This window comes from Biomphalaria glabrata, chromosome 9 (genome assembly GCF_947242115.1).
Source record: "Biomphalaria glabrata chromosome 9, xgBioGlab47.1, whole genome shotgun sequence".
Taxonomy (NCBI): Eukaryota; Metazoa; Mollusca; class Gastropoda; family Planorbidae; genus Biomphalaria; species Biomphalaria glabrata.
Window position 1 is genome coordinate 2,301,783 of NC_074719.1, and position 24,334 is coordinate 2,326,116.

The 24,334-nt window shown below is 37.1% G+C and overlaps 1 protein-coding gene across 1 annotated transcript; it reads right to left on the reverse strand.

Moving 5' to 3' along the window:
- Positions 1 to 1,675: 1,675 nt before the first annotated feature.
- LOC106067010 (organic cation transporter protein-like) lies at positions 1,676 to 23,517 on the reverse strand. The gene is made up of 13 exons (XM_056040546.1): positions 23,355 to 23,517; positions 22,464 to 22,566; positions 21,221 to 21,433; positions 20,130 to 20,242; positions 16,049 to 16,128; positions 15,409 to 15,512; positions 13,823 to 13,977; positions 12,544 to 12,712; positions 10,853 to 11,059; positions 6,806 to 7,026; positions 3,909 to 4,090; positions 3,625 to 3,776; positions 1,676 to 1,874 (listed from the first exon to the last, which is right to left on the reverse strand). The coding sequence occupies exons 3-13, from the start codon at positions 21,367 to 21,369 to the stop codon at positions 1,829 to 1,831; spliced, it is 1,578 nt and encodes a 525-aa protein (XP_055896521.1). The 5' UTR covers positions 21,370 to 21,433; positions 22,464 to 22,566; positions 23,355 to 23,517; the 3' UTR covers positions 1,676 to 1,828.
- Between the last annotated feature and the right edge of the window lie 817 nt (positions 23,518 to 24,334).

Genomic DNA, 24,334 nt, shown 5'->3' on the forward strand with positions numbered 1-24,334 from the left:
CTTCTGTCCTGAAGGCTTTCTAAATTTAGTGATTTTACTAAAGGTGTTACTCTAGTCAAATGTGAATATTCGTTTGTTATGAATCGCACTGCTCTATTTTGTGTCTGCTCTAGGGCTCATATTGTACGGCACCGTCCTAACTGCCTTGATGTCCTGAACTGTAATCCCCTTTCTTACACACTGACCCTGCTCCACGAAAGCTTTCGATCACGTTCATAATTTGCGCGCAGTAGTAGTACAGTCCCTTGTCCATTGATAGCCTTGGACTTGTGTCAGATATTGCATGAGTCAGTTGGTCTCACACACATTAACCCCTATTGCTCCGCCATTAGAGTTACAACAATATTAAATGCACAAAGGCCCCTGATTGCTTAATTCATTGATTCACTAATCTATCACTAATTCTCCCGCTTGCGGTGGACACTGAATTTAAGAGGAAAAAGAGGTTATAGACACCCGTTCATAGACAAGAAGTTATAGACACCAGTTCATAGACAAGAAGTTATAGACACCAGTTCATAGACAAGAAGTTATAGACACCAGTTCATAGACAAGAAGTTATAGTAGACACCAGTTCATAGACAAGAAGTTATAGACACCAGTTCATAGACAAGAAGTTATAGTAGACACCAGTTCATAGACAAGAAGTTATAGACACCAGTTCATAGACAAGAAAGTATAGACACCAGTACATAGACAAGAAGTTTTAGACACCAGTTCATAGACAAGAAGTTATAGTAGACATCAGTTCATAGACAAGAAGTTATAGACACCAGTTCATAGACAAGAAGTTAATAGACACCAGTTCATAGACAAGAATTTATAGACACCAGTTCCTAGACAAGAAGTTATAGACACCAGTTCATAGACAAGAAGTTATAGACACCATTTCATAGACAAGAAGTTATAGACACCAGTTTATAGACAAGAAGTTATAGACACCAGTTTATAGACAAGAGATATAGACACCAGTTCATAGACAAGAAGTTATAGACACCAGTTTATAGACAAGAAGTTATAGACACCAGTTTATAGACAAGAAGTTATAGACACCAGTTTATAGACAAGAAGTTATAGACACCAGTTCATAGACAAGAGGTTATAGACACCAGTTCATAGACAAGAAGTTATAGACACCAGTTCATAGACAAGAAGTTATAGACACCATTTCATAGACAAGAAGTTATAGACACCAGTTTATAGACAAGAAGTTATAGACACCAGTTTATAGACAAGAAGTTATAGACACCAGTTCATAGACAAGAAGTTATAGACACCAGTTCATAGACAAGAAGTTATAGACACCAGTTCATAGACAAGAAGTTATAGACATCAGTTCATAGACAAGAAGTTATATTATAGACACCAGTTCATAGACAAGAAGTTATAGACACCAGTTCATAGACAAGAAGTTATAGACACCATTTCATAGACAAGAAGTTATAGACACCAGTTTATAGACAAGAAGTTATAGACACCAGTTCATAGACAAGAAGTTATATTATAGACACCAGTTCATAGACAGAGGACATCGAATTGCATGAAAATATGTTGTTGTTTTTTTGTTGACAATAACACACACAAACAAAACGAAGTCTATCACCTTAAACACCTTAAAAAAAAAACACTTTTAGAACCCAACGACCCAATATTGCACTTTACTTTATTATTAATTTTAAAATAACAAACATTTTAATTAGGTTACGGTATAGTGCGTGTCAGCTTAGTACGGTGAACGAACTCGAAATGCACTACCTACAATAACCCCCTCCTTCACACACACACACTCACACACAAACTGATAAACAGCAGTGCTTGAGTGACGCCATCAGCCAGTCTCCACCGTGTCCATTGTGTTCAGAAGAACGTTGCTCCTGAAAAGAAACACACAAGAAGAACGATTCAGAAAACTCTCGTAAAAAATTTGCTCCACGTTTTAGAAAACCCAGATCAGAATTAAAATGTATCTCATTCTTATTAACCCTGCGTCTGGTAGTTTAGCCTCTAAACATGAACATTGTAATTTCATTTTGTATGTCTTCATTGCCAAACAGCTCAGCACTTTAAGGGTTACAGAGTAGTTTGTAAATTTTTTTTTTTTTACATGTTTCGCATGTTCCTTCAGAGATGAAGATAATCTACTTCTTTCACAGTCTTAGTTGACATTGCATGATCTAAAGTTCACGTCATGTTAAGAGTTTAAAAGACACGTGGAATTCCTGATGTAGAAAACAGGAAGTAGAATGAATAAAGTTGACTTTGAGTTCAGTCAAGTCAGTGAGGTCTGGTTCCCGGTCCAGAAAGGTTGGACGTTGCTTCCTGGACTGGTGTTTATATATGTATATAGCATGAAAGTTGATGGACTGGTGATTGTTGATTAATTATATTTGAGAGTTGATTTCATTATGTGCTTATTGAATACTCAGTCAGTCACGTCAAGCAGTCAAGTTAAGTCAAGTTAGTAAAGTCAAGCGGTATTCTTGGGACCGAGTGGTCAAGTAATATTTTGGTCCGGGACGGACAGTAGCGACTTAAAAAAGTTGGTAGTATTTATTGTTAGAAAATAACTCGTGGGCAGTTGTTGCCAGTGCTTTTGAGATATGTATTATTAAGGATTATTCTGTACAGTGTTACCCGCTGAGATGCGGACGTGATTTGTAGCTAACATATATTGGATACATTTGATACCGCTGTCATGCGGATAGGATTGTTTATTATTTCTTGACTTGTAGCACTAACAAGGAGTGCAGTATTATTATTATTGTGTGGTAAAATAAACTTTATATTTGTCTGCTGAAACGGACTTAGGTCAGTTTATAGTATTTGTCTTGTCACGTGTCAAGAGTACTTCAGGAAGCAAGGAACCCAGCACTACACGACATTCGCATTCTGCAACGTTACACCATTCAACTTCATTTACAACTTCCTATTCAAAACCTCCCACACTACGACCGGAAATGACAAGGTATGAACCTGGGACCATTGAGACGACAGCCCAGTGCGCATACCGCCTGATCAGGCAGCCATCTGTTTTTACTGTGACATGGCGGGAAAAAAAATGTTATGATAGTCAGTGCCAGATTTTAGTCAGTGGAAGACCTGGACAGGATTGTTTTTTTTCGGTGAGCCCCCCTTCCCTTTCTCTATTCTCTATTCAAACTTCTATACTACCCAGTTGGCATGCTGTCTGGTTGCACTCGTAAAAGTTGTTGATAAGCATGCCTTGATTGTAAGTCTTTGAATGAATGATAGGTTACGGTCTTACTGACAGGCCGACATAGGTCTATATAGCTTTTACAGAGAGAGAGAGAGAGAGAAAGCTGTATGCAATAGATATATGAATGTACCCTTACTGGGCCTTACTGTTCACAATACAATCTGAAATTCTTGCAGAATTCTTTTTTTTTTTTTTTTTTTTTTTGTTGTGACGAATAAAATAAAGAACTTGCATAACAACAGAAATAGTCTTCAAAGTTCAAAGCTTGCTTTTTTTTTTAATTTGAGTCTTTTTGCTTTAATTTCTAGATTAAATATTTACTTAAAATGCATTACTATCAAAATAGTTAACGCACCAGCTTTAGCACAAATCGCCAATTTGATCTTTTGGACCAAAATATTTACTACCTTCCAAAAGCCACGGCATCTTCTATGGTTTCCGGAAGTCGCCTGTTCTTTGTTTCCGGTAAAAAGTAAGCAGAAAATCCTGCCACGAGCGACAAAGCGCCAAAAATAAAAAGTGGGATCAGTTTTTCTAAATTTCCTCCACGTCCTGTGCCCTGCGAATGCAATAAAACAATAAATAAAATAATAAATAAAACAATAAATAATAACCTGTTATTATGGCCACCTTCTATGCTGTATATAGTAATTTTCATTGGTAAATGTATCTTCTCTTTTTTCAAACTTACTATATTGGCAATAAAAGGGGAGATAAGCCCGCCAATTCTCGCGAAGAATGAACCAGACGACAGACCGCTACTCCTCAGTACTGTGGGGAACAATTCGGCGGAATACAGCCAAATATTGGCATAAGCACCAGACACGCCAAATTTGCCAATAGTAGCCAGAATTATAGTCAACCAACTGTAACCTAAGAACAGAAGAAGCAAAAAAAAAGTATTAAGTTCGTGACTATCGGATGCTTATCCACGAAAATAATTGGGTAAACGGTATTGCCTGATTATATATGTCGTTAATGGTAACGAAATCCTGAAGCCAGCAACCATCTTTAGTTCCCAATGAGTTCCCATCAAATATCAAATGGCCTATCCATTCCAGAGGCTCTACAACCCCTGGAGGGCACTAGCCTGCTTCTTATCTTATCTTATAAAATACAGACGTTACTTCAAAAAAAGACGACTACGTCCTACGCGTCATGCATCTAGTCAAGCATGTTAAACAATGAATTAATTCTGCTAATTCACTGGTTTTCCTTGCTGGATCAGGCAACCCATTCCATGCTCTAATAGCACTAGGGAAAAAGGAGCATTTGTACAAATTTGTCCTAGCATATGGGACGAGGAATGTGCCTTTATCTTTGTGTCTTTCAGAGTATTTTATTAAATTTTGTTTTTGTATTTGAAGATTATGGTTCAGTGTTTAATGTATAATTGCTACTTTACTTTTGAGTCTTCTATCATGAAGGCTTTCTAAATTTAGTGATTTTACTAAAGGTGTTACTCTAGTCAAATGTGAATATTCGTTTGTTATGAATCTCACTGCTCTATTTTGTGTCTGTTCCAGTTTCTTAAAGGGAAACTCCGATGGTTTTGACAATTTTTGATATAATATGTGTTTTGATTTACAGATAATGAATATATTCTTCTTTTTTTTTTATTTGCAATAATAACTTAGTAATTGATGTTTTTCCGACGTAATTTTCCTGCGCATCCAAAACAGTCAGACTTTCACCGGGTTTCTATGTGACGTCACAAAGGTGTTTTAATCTATTGACTTATTATATAACAGGAGACCATACAGCAAAGTTTACATTCTCGTAAAAGAAATATATCTTTGTCTATGAAGTTAGATCTAGGATCTTGTAAGCAAAGAAAAAATGCGTATTAAAAGTAGATTTACATGCTTGACTAATCACGGCAGTGCGTATTTTCTCGCCATACCACTCAACACACAACAAACACTATCGCTTGGTTGTCTTGTCATGACCGACTACACTGTAGTCTGGACTAGCCTTACACTGACCAACTTGTTCGAATCAGTCAGACACACGATCTATTTACTTCTTGGGACAGGGAGAGGCTTAGGTGAAAATATTACTTTTTTTTCTCGAGTTGGTTATCCTAATGCTTTTGGATCTATCTATACATGTTTATATATATAACTGTATCATAGCTCTGGACTGTAGGCTTAGATGAAAATGTTACTTTTTTTTCCCTCGAGTTGGTTATCCTAATGCTTTTGGATCTATCTATACACGTTTATATATATAACTGTATCATAGCTCTGGACTGTAGGCTTAGATGAAAATGTTACTTTTTTTTCCCTCGAGTTGGTTATCCTAATGCTTTTGGATCTATCTATACACGTTTATATATATAACTGTACCATAGCGCTTGACTAGGCCGTCACTAAGCCTAACAGCCTAACAGCTACTGTAAGAATGAAGCGATACGATTGGTTAAATCAATTAATGTTTTCTTGAGTTAGGGGGTCCCAAACAAAGGATGCATATTCTATTAATGGCCTAACCAAGGTTAAATAACATTTTAGTTTTATGTTCTTATTTGATTTATAGAAGTTTCTTCTTCCCATTCGTTCATTCAGATCTCTCTTGAGCTGTTCGTCTCCACGCACTAGCTTTAAACTGTTGTCCTTTTTTTTTTTGCCTCTTTTCTCAGACTGTGACACGAGGAGGTAACTATACTTGTGTATTAGTAAAGACAGGAGTGATTCCCCTTACAGAGCTTATATCAACTCATGTTCATCTGAGATGGTAATTCAGGAGTAAATGGCAACTTGACACAATTTACATGGCTTTATATGACTTTCTTAATTAAGGGGAATCACTCCTGTCTATACTATTATACAAAAATAGTTAACTCCCTATTATGTCACACTGGCATTGTTTGTAGGTGGCCTGCCCACCGAGGCCTGCTCTTTTTACAAAGCTTATATCAACTCATTATGTCTGTCTGTTTGTCTGTCTGGTAAAAATTTGAAAACGTTATTTCTCCCACTTGCCATTCTCGGATGAAATTGAAAATTTACACAATTATTTATTTCTCCTGACACAGCACGAATCAATCACAAACTTAACCAATTCATTAAATTAAATAGAAATAGTGGTAATGAAATAATTTAGTATAATGTAGATTTAGGAAAATAACTCTTACAGTATTAAGAAATATGACTGTAAATGAAGAGTTTTTTGCCCACATATACGTTTTACTTTCTTTGTAAGTATTTTTATATTTGGCTTGTTATATAGTTTCGTTACTACAGGCGGGTCTTCATGTAACTGGTACATTTCCTGGTTAGAGCGTATACTTCATCCAGTTTGCATGCTGTATAGCACCATAGATGGGCGCCAAAAATACCTTAGGTCAGAACTAAAACGTAAGACTCTCGACAGGGAAGCATAGCACGTTAACAGTGTGTCCTCATTAACGACTCCTTAAATGTTACTAATATGGCAATGACGTTGAGTCCAAATATTAAGAGACTTTCTTTATGGTGCCACGCAGACCCATCTGTGACCTACTTATTTTGTCCGACCTGACAAAGACAAAGTCGTCACCATTAACTACCTTAACATAAATAAAATTGTTTTTCTATATGGACTGACCTCCGTATAGTGTGGGCAGGGAGGATACGGAGCAGGAAAGTCCAGTGATGACCATGAAGCCGATGTGAAGTCTCCTGCGTCCTATTCTGTCCAGTAAGAAGTAGGAGATGATGTACGAGAGCAGCTCCACGAGGCCGTACAGGACAGCGTTGAGGAAGATTGACCCAGACAGGCTGCCCACGCTGAGGCTCATCCCGTAGTAGCTCATGCTACACACTGCCCTGGATGTACACATAGAGCAGTCAACAATGTACACAACACAGTACTCCAAGTCAACTTTTAAACAATGTACACATAGACACAGTACGCCCAGTCAACTTTTAAACAATGTACACATAAACACAGTACGCCCAGTTAACTTTTAAACAATGTACACATAGATACAGTGCGCCCAGTCAACTTTTAAACAATGTACACATAGATACAGTGCGCCCAGTCAACTTTTAAACAATGTACACATAGATACAGTACGCCCAGTTAACTTTTAAACAATGAACACATAGACACAGTACGCCCAGTCAACTTTTAAACAATGTACACATAGATACAGTACGCCCAGTCAACTTTTAAACAATGTACACATAGACACATTACGCCCAGTCAACTTTTAAACAATGTACACATAGATAAAGTACGCCCAGTCAACTTTTAAACAATGTACACATAGATAAAGTACTCCTAGTTAACTTTTAAACAATGTACACATGGACACAGTAAGCCCAGTCAACTTTTAAACAATGTACACATAGACACAGTACGCCCAGTCAACTTTTAAACAATGTACACATAGATGAAGTACGCCTAGTCAACTTTTCAACAATGTACACATAGATACAGTGCGCCCAGTTAACTTTGAAACAATGTACACATAGATACAGTACGCCCAGTTAACTTTTAAACAATGTACACATAGACACAGTACGCCCAGTCAACTTTTAAACAATGTACACATAGACACAGTACGCCCAGTCAACTTTTAAACAATGTACACATAGATAAAGTACGCCCAGTCAACTTTTAAACAATGTACACATAGATAAAGTAAGCCCAGTCAACTTTTAAACAATGTACACATAGACACAGTACGCCCAGTCAACTTTTAAACAATGTACACATAGATAAAGTACGCCTAGTCAACTTTTAAACAATGTACACATAGATAAAGTAAGCCCAGTCAACTTTTAAACAATGTACACATAGATACAGTACGCCCAGTCAACTTTTAAACAATGTACACATAGATACAGTACTCCTAGTTAACTTTTAAACAATGTACACATAGATAAAGTACGCCTAGTCAACTTTTAAACAATGTACACATAGATACAGTGCGCCCAGTCAACTTTTAAACAATGTACACATAGATACAGTGCGCCCAGTCAACTTTTAAACAATGTACACATAGATACAGTACGCCCAGTCAACTTTTAAACAATGTACACATAGATACAGTGCGCCCAGTCAACTTTTAAACAATGTACACATAGATACAGTACGCCCAGTCAACTTTTAAACAATGTACACATAGACACAGTACGCCCAGTCAACTTTTAAACAATGTACACATAGACACAGTACGCCCAGTCAACTTTTAAACAGTGTACAAATAGATACAGTACGCCCAGTTAACTTTGAAACAATGTACACATAGATACAGTACGCCCAGTTAACTTTTAAACAATGTACACATAGACACAGTACGCCCAGTCAACTTTTAAACAATGTACACATAGACACAGTACGCCCAGTCAACTTTTAAACAATGTACACATAGATAAAGTACGCCCAGTCAACTTTTAAACAATGTACACATAGATAAAGTAAGCCCAGTCAACTTTTAAACAATGTACACATAGACACAATACGCCCAGTCAACTTTTAAACAATGTACACATAGACACAGTACGCCCAGTCAACTTTTAAACAATGTACACATAGATACAGTACGCCCAGTCAACTTTTAAACAATGTACACATAGATAAAGTAAGCCCAGTCAACTTTTAAACAATGTACACATAGATACAGTACGCCCAGTCAACTTTTAAACAATGTACACATAGATACAGTACTCCTAGTTAACTTTTAAACAATGTACACATAGATAAAGTACGCCTAGTCAACTTTTAAACAATGTACACATAGATACAGTGCGCCCAGTCAACTTTTAAACAATGTACACATAGATACAGTGCGCCCAGTCAACTTTTAAACAATGTACACATAGATACAGTACGCCCAGTCAACTTTTAAACAATGTACACATAGACACAGTACGCCCAGTCAACTTTTAAACAATGTACACATAGATACAGTACGCCCAGTTAACTTTTAAACAATGTACACATAGATACAGTACGCCCAGTTAACTTTGAAACAATGTACACATAGATACAGTGCGCCCAGTCAACTTTTAAACAATGTACACATAGACACAGTACGCCCAGTCAACTTTTAAACAATGTACACATAGACACAGTACGCCCAGTCAACTTTTAAACAATGTACACATAGATAAAGTACGCCCAGTCAACTTTTAAACAATGTACACATAGATAAAGTAAGCCCAGTCAACTTTTAAACAATGTACACATAGACACAGTACGCCCAGTCAACTTTTAAACAATGTACACATAGATGAAGTACGCCCAGTCAACTTTTAAACAATGTACACATAGATAAAGTAAGCCCAGTCAACTTTTAAACAATGTACACATAGACACAGTACGCCCAGTCAACTTTTAAACAATGTACACATAGATAAAGTACGCCCAGTCAACTTTTAAACAATGTACACATAGATAAAGTACGCCCAGTCAACTTTTAAACAATGTACACATAGATACAGTACGCCCAGTCAACTTTTAAACAATGTACACATAGATACAGTACGCCCAGTCAACTTTTAAACAATGTACACATAGACACAGTAAGCCCAGTCAACTTTTAAACAATGTACACATAAACACAATACGCCCAGTCAACTTTTAAACAAGTACATATACACACAGTACCCTAGTCTCACTATGTACAATATACACAGGTACACATGTCATTGAAAGCAAGGACTTTAATATGTTGTTTTCAAATTGCCACATTAAAGTTGAGTAAAAAACAAATACTAATGATAGTTATCTGCATAAATTTTATCTGGACCTTAAATTGTGTATATTCAACGTACAATCTCCAAATGGTTAAATACTTTCATAATATTCTTTGTTCGAATCATGTTAGTCACTTTAGGGGTGAGATTGCGATCAAGGCATGCCTTTTGTAGTGCAGTAAGATTTCTGCTGAATGGTAAAACTTACATAAATCACTGTTAATGTCTTATAGCTTCAATAAGGACATTCCATCTCTGATCGTGAATGGACAGCTATTATCCCTTTTCAGCTTCTATAAAGTGTGTGTGCGTCTGTGTGTGTGTGAGTGGGGGGGGAGTACTATCGAGTTATCATATCATATTGGTTTCTCTTGTCCATACTTTTTTATGTCTTTATAATATTGCGTTTTGAAATAAGTAACAATCAATTTCTTTTTGTGTATATAAAGTAGGTTACGATGTTTGTAAAACCTACTAGTGACGAGTCAAAGCAGATGATTATAGTTCGTATAACTAAGATGTGATGCTTGCAAAGCCTACCAGTTAAAGTAGATGATTGTAGTTCGTATAACTAAGATGCGATGCTTGCAAAGCCTACCAGTTAAAATAGATGATTGTAGTTCGTATAACTAAGATGCGAAGCTTGCAAAGCCTACCAGTTAAAATAGATGATTGTAGTTCGTATAACTAAGATGTGATGCTTGCAAAGCCTACCAGTTAAAGTAGATGATTGTAGTTCGTATAACTAGGATGTGATGCTTGCAAAGCCTACCAGTTAAAATAGATGATTGTAGTTCGTATAACTAAGATGTGATGCTTGCAAAGCCTACCAGTTAAAATAGATGATTGTAGTTCTTATAACTAAGATGCGATGCTTGCAAAGCCTACCAGTTAAAGTAGATGATTGTAGTTCGTATAACTAAGATGTGATGCTTGCAAAGCCTACCAGTTAAAGTAGATGATTGTAGTTCGTATAACTAAGATGCGATGTGTCGCGATCTTCCAGAACGGTTCATTCACCTGAGCAATCTCCGCCCACTCCTTTCTTCCTGTCATTGACCTCTTGTTGACCTTGGCTGCGTGCTGGAGGATAGCGTCAGCTTCTGTAAATCTTTTTTTGCTAATTAGCCATCTTGGAGACTCCGGAACACACCTGGCATTATATATGTAAGTATGATAAGTGGGTATAAATAGATGTAAGTATTCTAAGTGGATACCGATAGAAGTAAATATTCTAGATGGATACTAATAGAAGTAAGTATTCTAGATGGATACTAATAGAAGTAAGTATTCTAAGTGGATACAAATTGATAAATGCACACATTGGAGCAACGATAAACTGAATTTGAGACCTAAAGAGAGGTAATGATAGATTAGATATACAGATATTTTGGCATGATAGAAAGCTTTTATAATTGCAGAAAGATTTCTTAAGGCCATTAGAAAATCCTAGAAAATAGATTAAGCAATCCTTTGAGCTTCAGACCTTGCGATCTATGGTAGCAGATGATGTGGCATACGGAGCCAGGTAGACCTACGGAGTCACGTGACCTACGGAGACATGTGGCCTACGGAGTCACGTGGGCTTATGAGGCACGTGACCTACGGAGGCATGTGGACATATGGGACATGTGGCCTACGGAGACATATGGACCTACGGAGTGATGCGAGCCTACGGAGTCATGTGGGCATATGAGTCGTGTGGCCTACGGAGGCATGTGGGTCTACGGAGTCATGTGGGCCTACGGAGACATGTAACCAATGAAGTCATGTGGACCTACAGAGTCATGTGGGCCTACGGAGTCATGTGGGCCTACTAACGACTAACCTCCTTTTCTTTTACCAAATAAATCCCAATGAAGTCATGTGGGTCTACGGAGTGACGTGGACCTACGGAGTCATGTGAGCCTACGGAGTCATGTGGGCCTACGGAGTCTTATGGCCTAGGGAGTCATGTGGCTAGCGTAACGACCAACCTCTTTTTCTTTTCCCAAATAATGCCAGAAGCGGGTGGACTCAACGGCGCACTAAAAAATCCAGAAATTCATAATTCCTGGCTTCACCTGGATTCGAACCTAACGCCCCTCGGTTCCTATGCCAGGTAGGCTACCTTGCCCCTCTGAGGCCACACCTCAAAATAACAATAATGGTGTCTTAAAACTACATTTTGACATTAAACAAGTCTATATTTGGATGAATATTAAAATGTGCATAAATATTTTCTTTAAAAAAAAAAATTAAATGTTCTGTTAAAAAGAAAAAAAGGGGGGGGGGGAGAAGAAAGGGGTATCTGTGTATGGGTTCATGTTGCTGTGATCGCTTTTTTTTAAAGCAGAAAAAATCTTGTTCACTCAGGGCTCAAGCCTCTTCAAGGGGACTATTTCAACTTATATATCACCACATCTGTCAAGTACGATTTCTTTCCCTTGTTCTATACCAAACAAATAATTAATTACTAATAGTTAAATAATTAATTAATTGGTTTTAAAAAATCATTTTTTGTCAGGTTAAAGAAATAATTGTGCAAAATTTCAACTTGATCCGAGATTGCGTGTGGGAGAAACAACGTGAACAAACATTTTACCAGACGGACAGAGTTGATATAATAGCTTTGTAATAAATGGCTAGACTTCTCACCAATAATAAAGTACAAATACAATAACCCAAGCTGATGCTGCCAACTGTAGCGTTTTCCAGTCACGCAGGAAATAAGCCATGACCGGAAGTAGGATGATACCAATACCAAAGAATGAGACAATAACAGTTCCAGCTAGAATTCTGTTGTTTTGACCAACAAGTTCTAGCCCTAAAAAAGAAAAAAAAAGATATCCAAGAATTAAAATCTCAAATTAAAAGAGATCTATTCTTTTTTTTTTAAATCAAGATTTACAAGATTTTAAACCTTTTGGCGTAAAATAACAAAAAATAAAAGCACTTTCAAATTCCAAGTTTCCAGTGAGGCGCTATTCTTGGAATCTCTATTCTTGGAATCTCTATTCTTGGAATCGCTATTCTTGGAATCGCTATTCTTGGAATCGGCTGAGGGTATGGCACTTAAAAGTGGTGCGGATGAGTAAACACACTATGTACCCGAAGTCTGCTTTAGTGAGGTACTAGAGCTTGGACTTGTAGTAAGACATTATTTGAACTAAACGTAGGTCCTATGGTTATTATTATAAACTTTACCGAGGGAAAAAAAATGCCTCATACATTTTTGACCACACCCTATCAAATGTGTAAACTACTTAAATATAAATTACTAGTCGACCGGCGGCGTAGCATACACCGCTATTTTGCAGGGCCGGTCTTAGGCCACTGCAACCTATGCGACCTCAGTGGGCCCAGCACTTTTATAGGACCCGCGCTAATTTTAGGTGTATAAATTATTAGATTAAACCGTTTTATAACATATTACAGATTTCCCGCGGCCTCCTGTCGATTTAACAGGTCCTGGAAATCTCCTGAAATTGCAAAATATATGAAAAAGTCCTGGAAATATCCGGAAAATTATTAAAATCTTTTGAAAACTCCTACCAATCTCCTGAAATATACAGACGAAAATTGTCTTTTTTTTTCGCAAGGATAACTCCCTTCGTCCGAGTTGCAAAAATAAAAGAGTGATCTTTCCATTGTGTCCAAACTCTTGAGCGTGCTCTGTCACTTCGATAGTTACTACAGAGTAGATTACTCCCCCCCTCCCTTTTTTTTTAACGTGAGGTAGAAATAAAAAAAAAAGAGTTATATTGCAACGGCCCTGCCCGGCTATGTTGTGACTACGTGTTCTTCCCCCCCCCCCCCCACCTCTTGTTTTCTCGTGGACTCTCCGCAGAGTGATCTTTCCTTTACTTCTTGTTTAAACTCTTGAGGGAAGAAGAGAATTATATATATAGATAGATTTTGACAGTGTGTTACTTACCCAGAACATACAATACATTATAATACGCTGTACAGGCTGACCCGTTGACCAGTGATATTATACATAAAAAGGTCAGGGACATTGAGAAGGCCACACAGGTACTGGCGACACCATAAATAAGTCCAGATGTTATCATAATTAGCCTACGCCCGATGCTATCAATGAGAAATCAAAGAAGTTGGTGAACGAGTTGGATTAAACTTTAACTCTTTCTCTCCATAATTATTCACCACATTCTGTTGGAATCAACGTTGGTATCGTCAGTTAGGAGAGAAAGAGTTAATGCAGGCTTGTTTGGGTTTTCTTGTTTATTCTTAAGATTATCGTGCATACATATAATTAGAAAATATTAACGCCTCTCTCCTCACAAGAAAACATTATCTTTTTTTTTCATTCTAACTTGATCTCAGGACCGGGCTTAGGCATATGCAAACAAGGCAGCCACCTTGGGCCTCCGATTGTTGGGGGTCTCGAACAGGACTCAAGAAGTTTTTCTTGAGAAAAAAATGCGAAACATGTTTCAAATCTCAAACAATAGTAGAACTCTATGGCTCTATATGTCTATTAGCCTCGTTCTCAAACAATAGTAGAACTCTATGACTCTTTAGTCTATAAGCCTCGTTCTCGAACAAAACAGAACTCTATGGCTCTATATGTCTACTAGCCTCGTTCTCAAACAATAGTAGAACTCTATGGCTCTATATGTCTATTAGCCTCGTTCTCAAACAATAGTAGAACTCTATGGCTCTATATGTCTATTAGCCTCGTTCTCAAACATAGCAGAACTCTATGGCTCTATATGTCTATAAGCCTCGTTCTCAAACATAGCAGAACTCTATGGATCTATATGTCTATAAGCCTCGTTCTCAAACAATAGTAGAACTCTATATGGCTCTATATGTCTATAAGCCTTGTTCTCAAACATAGCAGAACTCTATGGCTCTATATTTTTACTAGCCTAGATCTAAGTCTTTATTAGGATTCAAAGTTTACAAGATAAGATAAGATAAGATAATTTTTATTGATCCAATCAAATGGAAATTTAGTTTGACTACAATTAACAACATCGGCGTAACAACTGTACAATAACAATATAGATGCAAATACGAACAACATTCACACACGAAACACAAACACACTCACAACCATTCTTAAAGCTACTAGATCTATTTTAAAGCCCTTTCTGCGATACAATTTTGTTAAATGCAGAAGAGTTTAAAAAAGCAACTATAGAGTAACTTGCATTAATTGAATTAACTCTTTCTCTCCGTAATTATTTACCACATTCAGTGGAATCAACGTTGGTATTGTCTGTTAGGAGGGAAAGAGTTAAGTCTTCATTCTATTTTATGTAGCCAACTGCAGAATTAAGAACTCTATGGCTCTATATGTCTATAAGCCTCGTTCTCGAACATAGCAGAACTCTATGGCTCTATATGTCTATAAGCCTCGTTCTCGAACAAAGCAGAACTCTATGGCTCTTTAGTCTTTAAGCCTCGTTCTCGAACAAAGCAGAACTCTATGGCTCTATATGTCTACTAGCCTAGATCTAAGAATAACAAAATGGTTCAATAAAAACAACTTACACATCCCCAAGTGGACCAAAGATGAACGTCCCAAGGAAGCTGCCCAACATGTAAAACATTTGAGCCAAAGATTTCTTCATTTCGTCCTTACACACAAAATTGAACTGGACAACAAATAAAAACTGCTAGTTAGTCTATACAGGCAAGTGCAGTGCTAGTATATACAGGCAAGTGCAGTAACTAAAGAAGATCAAGAATTAAAACATCAAATTAAAAGAGAACTCTTTTTTTTAAATCAAGATTTACAAGATTTTAAACAGTTTTCGCGTGAAATATCAAACTAATGTCACTTTTAGATTTCAGTTTCCAGTGAGGCGTTATTCTTGGGATCGGCAGAGCTTACGACACTTTAAAGTGGTGTGGATGAGTTAACTATTCCTCTATCTAAACAAAATTAACTAATTAGTACTACTTTATAAATTAATTGTTTCTTTTTTTATTCACCAACAATGAATAATTTTGCAAAGTTTTGACTTCATCCGAGAATGAAAAGTGGGAAAAATAACTTGTTCAAAATGTTTACCAGACAGACAGATAGACAGACAGAGTTGATATTAGCTTTGTAAAAAAACAATAAAAATAATGATTAAAATTCGTTTTGTATTTGTTGAACAGCAGAAGTAAAGACAGAGTTGTGTACCTTAGTGACAAGCGTTTCGTCAAAGTTGGTTTTGTCGTAAACCCATCTTTCACATGTCTTCAGTGTCTTGTTACCGGTACCTACATTACAATTCAGAAGTGTATAGATAGCGAACTAGAGTGAACTAATACAACTTTATGGTGAACTAATACATCTTTATAATGAACTAATACATCTCTAGGGTGAACTAATACATCTCTAGAGTGAACTGATACATCTCTAGAGTGAACTGATACATCTATAGAGTGAACTAATACATCTCTAGAGTGAACTGGTACATCTCTAGGGTGAACTAATACATTTCTAGGGTGAACAAATACATCTCTAGGGTGAACTAATACATCTGTATGGTGAACTAATACATCTCTAGAGTGAACTGATAAATCTTTATATTGAACTAATACATCTCTAGAGTGAACTGATACATCTTTATAGTGAACTAATACATCTTTATAATGAACTAATATATCTTTATAGTGAACTAATACATCTTTGCAATGAACTAATACATCTCTAGGGTGAACTGATACATCTTTAGGGTGAACTAATACATCTCTAGGGTGAACTTATACATTTCTATGGTGAACTAATATATTTCTAGAGTGAACTGATACATCTCTAGGGTGAACTAATACATCTCTAGGGTGAACTAATGCATCTCTAGGGTGAACTGATAGGCCTACATCTCTAGGGTGAACTGATACATCTCTAGGGTGAACTAGTACATCTCTAGAGTGAACTGATACATCTTTGTAGTGAACTAATACATCTTTGTAGTGAACTAATACAACTTTAATCTTAAAATCATTCTTATTCAGAGAAAACTATGACGGCCCTAAACTACACCTTGTGTAGCCTATACAGAAATTCTTCACTGTTTTTCCAATTAGTCTTGTTTATTTGTCTCGTATTGTTAACTTTTTTAACACACATAGGGATTTTTACAAAGCTTATTGCAAAGTTTATATCAATTCTGTCTGTCTGTCTGGTACATTTTTTTTGTACACGTTATTTCTCCCATTCCCCATGTCGGATCAAGTTGAAACTTTTGCACAATATTTATTGGGCCAAACAAAACATGACTCAATAAAAAATTAACCATTTAATTTTAGTTAAACAATTCATAATAATGGATTCATTAAGTTTGAGATTGACTGGGTGAAATAAATCTTACAGTATTGATAGATATGGCTGTAAATGTACATTTCTTTTTCTTATATTAGTTTTATTTTTAAGTATTTATTTTTTGTTATTCATAATGTATCTTCATAAAGATTCACCAGATGTATTAATGTTAATACTAAAAATAGCTAACATAAAGCTTATGAATGAGAGGCAAAAGTCACATGGTTACCAGTACGGCCTCTGTAATTGGAGGCCCTAGGCGAAGTGAATTGAGGGCCCCAAATAAAATAGAAAAATCCAAAAAATACGCTGTGAATTAAAAAAAACAACACTTCGTATCTATATCTGAATCAATCAATAAATTAAATTCATGTAGCGCTATTTACGCAAAGCGTAAGCATATTGGTTAGTTGGCCTCTTTCAGTCGTAGAACGACTATGGTTCATCTCGCACACTTCCTCACGTGGCTGTGGAGCCCTATTTTGGAGAGACACTCCTGTCCAAGAATATCGCAGGTTAAGGTGGCTTTTGCTTCGGCGGCAGAGGAGCTGGCCATTTCTCGAATTGTACGTTTTTCTTCCAGAGCTGAGGCCCATGTTCTTTCGCTCTCCATGGCTGTCTTGGTCACTGTCTCTCTCCATCTAGTGCGGTACAGACAGCTCAACCCAAGCGCCAATAACACGACTGTGCTTCATAAGCGATTTATGATCAACAGACTAGAACTAGGGGGCGCGGTGGCTGAGTGGTTAAGCGCTCGGCTTCTGAACCTAAGATCCTGGGTCCGAATCTTGGTAAAGGCTGTGATTTTGAATTTCGGGATTTTTACGGCGTCCCTGAGTCCACCCAACTCCAGTGGGTACCTGACTTTAGTTGGTGAAAGTAAAGGCGATTGGTCGTTGTGCTGGGCACATGACACCCTGCTCGTTAACCGTTGGCCATAGAAACAGATGACCTTAACATCATCTGCCCCATAGATCGTAAGGTCTGAAAGGGGAACTTTACTTTTTTTAAAGACTAAAAATAAAGGAAGAAACAATGGTCTTCTAACATCTGTAGTCTAACAAGTAGATATATACATTAGTGCAGTGATGCCCAACCTAATTCAATCTGCGGGCCATTTTAATTTCCAACTCTACAAAAACTTAATTAAACATCTTCGTACGCGTCAGAAAATGTTGCAAGTTCTATTTATGTTTTATTTTTGTTTTTGTACAACAGCCCCACTTTCCGTATAATACAAAAATTTTGGCAAACATGTTATCATGTCCCACAAAAAGTAAAGATCCATTCACTTTTCCTGGTAGGTTCTATATTCTGAGTCCTATTTCATAAACGCACACATTTTAAAGGCCTTGGTAGGAATCTATTAGAAATAAAATTGAGGTCCATAACGTAGGTAAAAATACATTTTAAACATTTTTTTAGGGAGGAGGATTTTCTGTATTTTGTGCCGACCTTTCGGCGGGCCGGATGGAAGCACGTCTTGGGCCGGATATGGTCCGCGGGCCGTATTTTGTGCATCACTGCATTAGTGGATAAACCTTGAAACATAATAGAGACTTGGAGATAGGCTAGTAGACACAGAGCCATAGAGTTCTGCTGGGAGATTCCCTCCATGTTTCGCTGTTTTTTTTTTTTTATTAAAAAAATTTCTTTGAGTCCTGTCCGAGGCCCCCACATAGCGGAGGCCCTAGGCGGCTGCCTAGTTTGCCTATGACTAAGGCCGGCCTTGTGTCTACCTATCCACAAATCCAGACTCGAGCTGAGTATTAAGCGTCTAAATGTAACACGAATATCCTTCAAAATACCCCCCCCCTCCCTTTCCCCATGCTGGATGCTGGTCCACACTGAACAAGCGATCAGAATGAGAGTTACAATTTAAATTTTAAAAAAAGATTAGTGGAGCAATTCAAACCATTTCAAATGATCCGTTTTCATAATGTCATTGATTACTTAAATTGTAATATAAATTGATTACTTCCATGTATAATTTAGAAATAAAAATTATTATTTATTATTATTATTATAGCTTTTATATAGCGCTACTTTCATGCTTATAGCATGCTCAGAGCGCTTTTGGTCCAATCTCATTTGTGGACCAGTGGGGGGTGGGGGAGGGGGTATCTAGGAGTTGGTTTTCCGTGCTGCCTTTAGACTCTGCCCGAGTCGAACCTCGAACCCTCTTCTAGGTAGCCAAGCCAAGCCAAGTTCACTTGGCCTCTCGACCACGCTTCCCATTTGGAAATGCTGCGTGATAAAATGTTGTAATTATTTGGACATACTGTATATACAGATTTAGTTTTAGTTTCATTTTGGACACCATCAGGGGCGGACTGGGTGTCAAAATCGTCCCAGGCATTTCTATACAAGTCCGGCCCATAAATTGTATATCATATGATGGGCCTCCAATTATAGGCCTACCTGTCCTGAAAATAATTATGTTAAGTTTAATAATGTATCAATAACTGTAAGCATGCTCTATATCTTTATAAGAAATATAGACCTTATGTTGCTTTTTCATCGCTAACTGTGTAGACCCTTAAAGGATGAAGCTTACAGTAGCACTGTCTATGGATGTAAACTATTACATTATTTCGGAAAATGTGTTAAATTAAATTAGCATTAGGACCTACAATGTTGAGTCTGTAAATGATTTTTAAAAAAACACGACGCTCAGAGGGTCACTTTGTTAAGAGAACATTATAAACCTTGAACTATTCAATACGTGACAAAGTGGCATTCATGAGACCCTTTAGGTGACCCTACCGGCCCATTTGGGTACCGGCCCACCGGGCATTTGCCCGAATGCCCATATAGCCAGTCCGCCCCTGGACACCATGGTTGTTAAAATGTTGTGATATTTTGAAATACAGCATGTTATGTAATAATCGGACATAAGGCATGTTAAAAAATGTTGTTAAAATGTTGTGATATTTGGAACGACCAAGTGACTCACTTGTATTTCTGTCATAAAGATAGCAGTCTCCAACGTCAGGAGGTATGGAATCGTTGAATAATCCTAGGTCTGTACGATCGTACGTGTCGTTAGGGTCACCCAGTATGGCACATCTAGATCATAGCATATAACAGAGCTTCTATTACATCAAACAGTAGGGCACATCTAGACCATAGCATAGCATCATAATAGATAATATTAAACAGCAGGGCACGTTAGGACTATAGCATACCAACATATGTTATTATATCACCCAGTGGGGCGCTTCTAGATGGTGAAGTTAGCTATCATTGGTAATTGGGTTATATTATATCACTATCATGTCTAATAGACCATAGTCAACCATTTTAACATATGTGGGAGTGCATTGGCGACTATGAATGCATTCAGGAAAATTCTATGTAGCAATAAAACCTGCAATTTTAAAATAATTTTTTTTAAATCTATTACTTTGTTCTTATAGACAAAATTTTCTGTGTGTTTGCCAAATGGTAAAATGAAAAGTCTAATGACTATATTTTCTTGTTTCGAATCTGATTTTCCAGAGAATATTTTTAATGAACCGACTTACAAATTGATATTTGTAGCACTAAAGTTATTTCTACATTTAGTGAATTCTCAAACGGTATCTTTTAATGAGAGCTAATGACTTAACTTTAAATGAAACGATGCTAAGTATTATTCAAACCTTTTATTAACCTAATCCTGAGAGTTTTTATTTTTCATTGCAAAGCTTACATCAACTCATTTCGTCTGACTGTTTGTCTGTCTGGGATAAAATTTTGAATATCGTATTCTTTCTACTTCCCGTTCTCGGATCAAGTTGAAACTTTGCACCATTATTCATAGTCCCTAAGAAAACGAGAATCAATAAAAAAAAAACATTTAACCAATTAATGAATTAATTTTGATATAGCCAAAAAAAAGGAAATAAATCTTATATGGCCGTAAGTGTGCAGTTCTTCCCTTTTTTTTTTAAAATATGTTCCTTATGTTGTTACCAAAGAGTGTTTCAAAGGAATTATCCCTTCCATAAAAAAAGTAAATTTTGGATCATTTCCCTAACTTCAACATTGCCGTTTGAGTCCTACCTGTGTTTGGGTGTCCCCAGAGTATAGACTGTTATAACTGCCTGCATGGCTATCGGAACAACTGGCAGGCATATAAGAAACAGGACAGTCTTCTGGTAACGTCCGAACGGGTTGATCTCTTCAATAATGTCCTCGTACTGTAGCGTCATTCTTTGTTAGAGGAGGTGAATCTTTAATGGGTGAACTGCAGACGGCATTCAGTACTTTGTAATTCTGAAGAAGTAAGGAGGCTTATATGTATAGCAACCAAGGCGGGAAGAAGTTATTGGTGTACAGGACTATGAATAATTGGGGCTTAGTGAAACAATTTTTTTTCTTTTATAGAGCACATCTTGCATGTTATAAGCTCCAGTCTTTTGTGTGTGTGTGTGTGTGTGCCTGAGTGTGTGTGTGTGTGGGGGGGGGGGAACTGGGTATCTAGAAGAAGGTTTTCCGTGCTGCCTTAAGGCTCTAAGAAAACACAACTCAGCTGGAGTCGGAATTCGAACTCGAGCCATCTTGTTGGGTAGCCAAGCGGTTTTGCCAGTAAGCCACACATTTCAATTAATAATGTATTACTTTTAGGGAGACGTAGAAGTCTTTAGTGTCATGTAAAAAAGTATAAATACGTACTGAATTAAGAGTCATGACACTATTACTTATAAAAGGTTATATATTCAATGGAATGTCTTTCTGTAAAGCCTACTAATACATTGTTAGATAGCTAGTTTAGTTAGTTGTGTTGCGCACTTTGTTAGACCGACAGTGAACGTATATTTTATAGCGACGACATAGACTTTGGGTTAGAGCAGGGGTGGGCAAATTACGGCCCGCGGGCCACATGCGGCCCGCCAAAGTGTTTTATGCGGCCCGCCGACACCTACAGAAATTAGGTGTGCCCACAGTATATACATATAAAAATGCAAATATATTAAAAATAAAATCTATATTAATTATTGAAACTGTCTCATAAAAAGTTTCAAACAAACGAGGATTTTTCTTATTGGCTATACATCAGTACACTCAATTCAAAACACAATCTCTGATCAGTATTTATTCAATGCTATGAAGAACTGTGTTAAATTTTGAGTAGGCTTGGAACAAGATGGCAAGTGTAACAACTGATCTTTAATTTTTTTTAGTTTTTTTTTAAACAATTCGAAATAAATAAATAAATAAATAATAAAACTATAGGAGAGATAGCTCAAGATAGCATAACAACTTTCTAATTAATACTTCTGGTGCTGAGGATTGTCTCCCATACCTTTTAACCATAGCACAAATATTGTGTAGACGTTTGCAGATCTCCTACTCTGGTTGTGCCAGTTAATTGTCCTGGAGCTGTTCTCCGACACTTTTAGAATAACCTTATTTTGAAGTTATATACAATTGAAGATTAATAAAAAAGAGGCATTGTTTTGCTTGCATATTTTATAAATGAACAAAGATTTACTGCTGCATGGTTGAATGTTTGTATAAGTAGATATAAGTAATTAACCCTGTAGGACCTAGTAACAACAAAGTTGTCGGCTCCTTTAGGGATGAAGATTGTTACATCCTGGTCCATAGCTCCTTCACCAATCACCAGCAGATGGAGAGTAACATTCTTGTGTGGTGCCACAATGGTCCAACAGAGTCTCAACAGACTAAGGGATAAGCCAATGTGAAGGTAATGGTTGTTAGTGACACTTATGCCGCCTAAAACCGTAGGAAGAGCTAGATAGAGCCTATTGGCCGCCTATCTAGATGATAATACTTAATAATAGATCTCTAAGTTATTTAATTTAGATCTATATTTAGATTTACTATTTCTCTCCCAGATTAGCTGTCTCCATTTATCTTACCTCATATGATACGGACGTTACTTCAAAAGAAGATGATTACGTCCTACGCGTCATGCATCTAGTCATGCATATTAACCCATGACCTAAATTATGCCAAGTCACTGGTTTTCCTGGCTAGTTCAGGCAACCCATTCCATGCCCTAATACTAATAGCGCTAGGGAAGAAGCAGCATTAGCACAAATTTGTCCTAGCATATGGAACGAGGAATGTGCTTTTATCTCTGTGTCTTTCTGAGTATTTTATTAGATTTGGTTTTTGTATTTGAAGATTATGGCTGATGTGCTTTATGTCTCTGACTTCATTTGCCTACCTTTAGCAGTCTTGTTCCACCCAATCAGCTCGTAGCCTACTTATTGTTGTAGTACCGGCACTAGTTCTTAGCATAAAGATACTTTAATTTATTTAAGATTTAATAAGAAAATCAAATCTCCCTTTTAATGCAGCCTATTCACTTTTCTGCACAGAAATTGAACGTTCTTGTAAAACTGCACAAAAATTTTGTTTTCCCGAAAAGCTGCGCAAACGATAATTTTGTAGTAAACATAAAAATAAAAGAATGCAGTCTGAGGAATTAAGATTAAAAGAATGCACTATAGTAATGTGGGCATCTTATCTTATAAAATACAGGCGTTACTTCAAAGAAGATGGTTACGACATAGGCGTGTTCCTAGGTCAATCATGTCAATCTAATCATGCATGTTAACCAATGACTTGAATTCTGCCAAGTAATTGGTTTTCCTGGCTAGCTCAGGCAACCCATTCCATGCTCTAATAGCTCTAGGGAAGAAGGAGCATTTGTATCGAACATAGATTTTATCTTGATGGAGCGCAAGCATCTTTGGTGAAAGCGTTCAAGTAGTCTTAGTTGCTTTCTGTATATAGCACCCATGTCTTAGACACACACACACACACACAAACAAACACACACACACATATACATATACACACACACACACACGCACATACATATATATATATATATAAGGCTTTTTTTCGAGTCGGAAGATTATTGAGGAATACAGTATCTCCCGTGGCTGCGCAGCCCCAGCTGTGACCTACATATTTTGCCACATCCAGGGCAAGCATAACCACATAGAAGGGTTGAGAGAACCACCGCTTGGTAGACAGCGATGTCATTGCGAATGCCTGTATGAACAGCATAGAGGAACTTGTAATGGTCCAACAGTTACGCTGGGCAGGGCAAGTATGGGGGGGGGGGGGGGGGCGAACGAATGCCAAAAGCAGTCTTTTATGGTGAGCTAAAAAGGGGGGGGGTTGTGTAACAAAGGT